The sequence below is a fragment of the Cornus florida genome, unplaced genomic scaffold (genome assembly GCF_030987335.1).
Source record: "Cornus florida cultivar Cherokee Brave unplaced genomic scaffold, ASM3098733v1 CherokeeBrave_3.0.0_Hap2_Chr01, whole genome shotgun sequence".
Lineage (NCBI taxonomy): Eukaryota > Viridiplantae > Streptophyta > Magnoliopsida > Cornales > Cornaceae > Cornus > Cornus florida.
This window is the reverse complement of record NW_026775571.1, coordinates 97,535,638-97,537,169: the sequence shown is the minus strand read 5'-3', so window position 1 is coordinate 97,537,169 and position 1,532 is coordinate 97,535,638. Positions and strand designations below refer to the sequence as shown.

Sequence of the window (1,532 nt, the reverse complement as noted above, 5' to 3'; positions counted from 1 at the left end):
TATATGAGCTAGATTGTTGGCGATATACAGAAAAAACAATACCTGCCTATTTATTAATTAGTTATGAGCCATATGAGCTAGTCTTTAACTAAATACTATATAAAAGAGAATATCATTTGACTTGTTCATCAATAAACAATAGTAATTAGTTATTGATAAAATATATATTGTTTAGATTAGAGTAATCAAACAAAGGCAGTCCATGATGTAGTTGCAGAGGTATATATATATATATATATATATATATGTGCAAGGTTTGACTTCTATATTGTTCCCTAATTAGGAATAAATATACAATATTTCTTCGTGAGCCTAACTTGTACCTGAATCATATGTGAAACCGTGTAATAAGACCACTCCACTAACAATAAACAATGGACTATAAGCCACATGTATTAGTACTAGAGTCCTCTATACCTCTGTATAAATACTCCCATCATCAACCTTCATTATCCACACAAAGCATTCTTTCATTAATTTCTCTCCTCATTTCAACTCTCTCTCTCTCAGATACACACAAAAAAATCAACCACAATGAAGTGCCTAAAGGTCTTCTTGATGTTTGTAGTGCTAATGGCTTTAGCTACAACTCTTTTAGCAACACCTACAGAAGAAGAGGTGCTTATTGATGCTACTGATGAAGAAGAAGATGCTCAAATCGAGACGTTTGATGTTCCTATGCCAGAAAGTGAAGAAGTACTACCAACATCTCTTCGAGGGACTGGCCGTTTTCTTGCCCAAACACGGCGTGTGACAATGACATGCAACAAGTACCCTAGAGTGTGTCGCGCCAAGGGCAGTCCGGGGCCAGATTGCTGCAAAAAGAAATGTGTAAATGTGAAAACAGACAGACTCAACTGCGGCATATGTGGGAAAAAATGCAAGTACTCGGAGATATGTTGCAAAGGACTGTGTGTGAACCCATTGTCCAACAAGAAGCATTGTGGGGGCTGCAACACTAAGTGCAAGAAAGGGAGTTCATGTGTTTATGGAATGTGCAGCTATGCGTAGAAATGATACATTTTTAGAATTGTTTTGTTAGAGCTATACATACCATTAATTTGTCAACGTCTGTAACCAGTAAAGGCAAACCATCAGCAATTTGATGGACTTTGCTTATGATTTTTTATTCCTTTTGTTAGTTTATGCAGTCATATGTCATAGTCAGTATCATTTATTCAAACGATATTTTTTTTTGGTTTAAAGGTGTCTCTAGCTCATTGATTTACAGATACTACATATATATTACAAAATACATTAGCACATTTATCCTGAAATAATTGTTAAATATACAGACACACTCCCCATTCATGCCCCAATGCTGACTGCTCTGTAGCATGGCACTTGAAGGATGGGGAGAGAGCTGTTTTAATTCACATGTGATAACAATGGCAAATTTTTGTTCCCAAATAATACTTCTGATCATATATATATATACATTATGTGATTTAATTAATTGTTTATTTTTTTTTAGCATCATGTAAAGATTTTTGTGTAGAAAATAAAATATAAAACAAACATATTTTTAAAGG

The 1,532-nt window shown here is 34.3% G+C and overlaps 1 protein-coding gene across 1 annotated transcript; it reads left to right on the top strand.

Moving 5' to 3' along the window:
* Positions 1 to 534: 534 nt before the first annotated feature.
* On the top strand, positions 535 to 1,011 carry LOC132308474 (stigma-specific STIG1-like protein 1). Its single transcript, XM_059806598.1, has one exon. It carries the CDS (start codon positions 535 to 537, stop codon positions 1,009 to 1,011), a length of 477 nt encoding a protein of 158 aa, XP_059662581.1.
* The last annotated feature ends 521 nt before the right edge of the window (positions 1,012 to 1,532 follow it).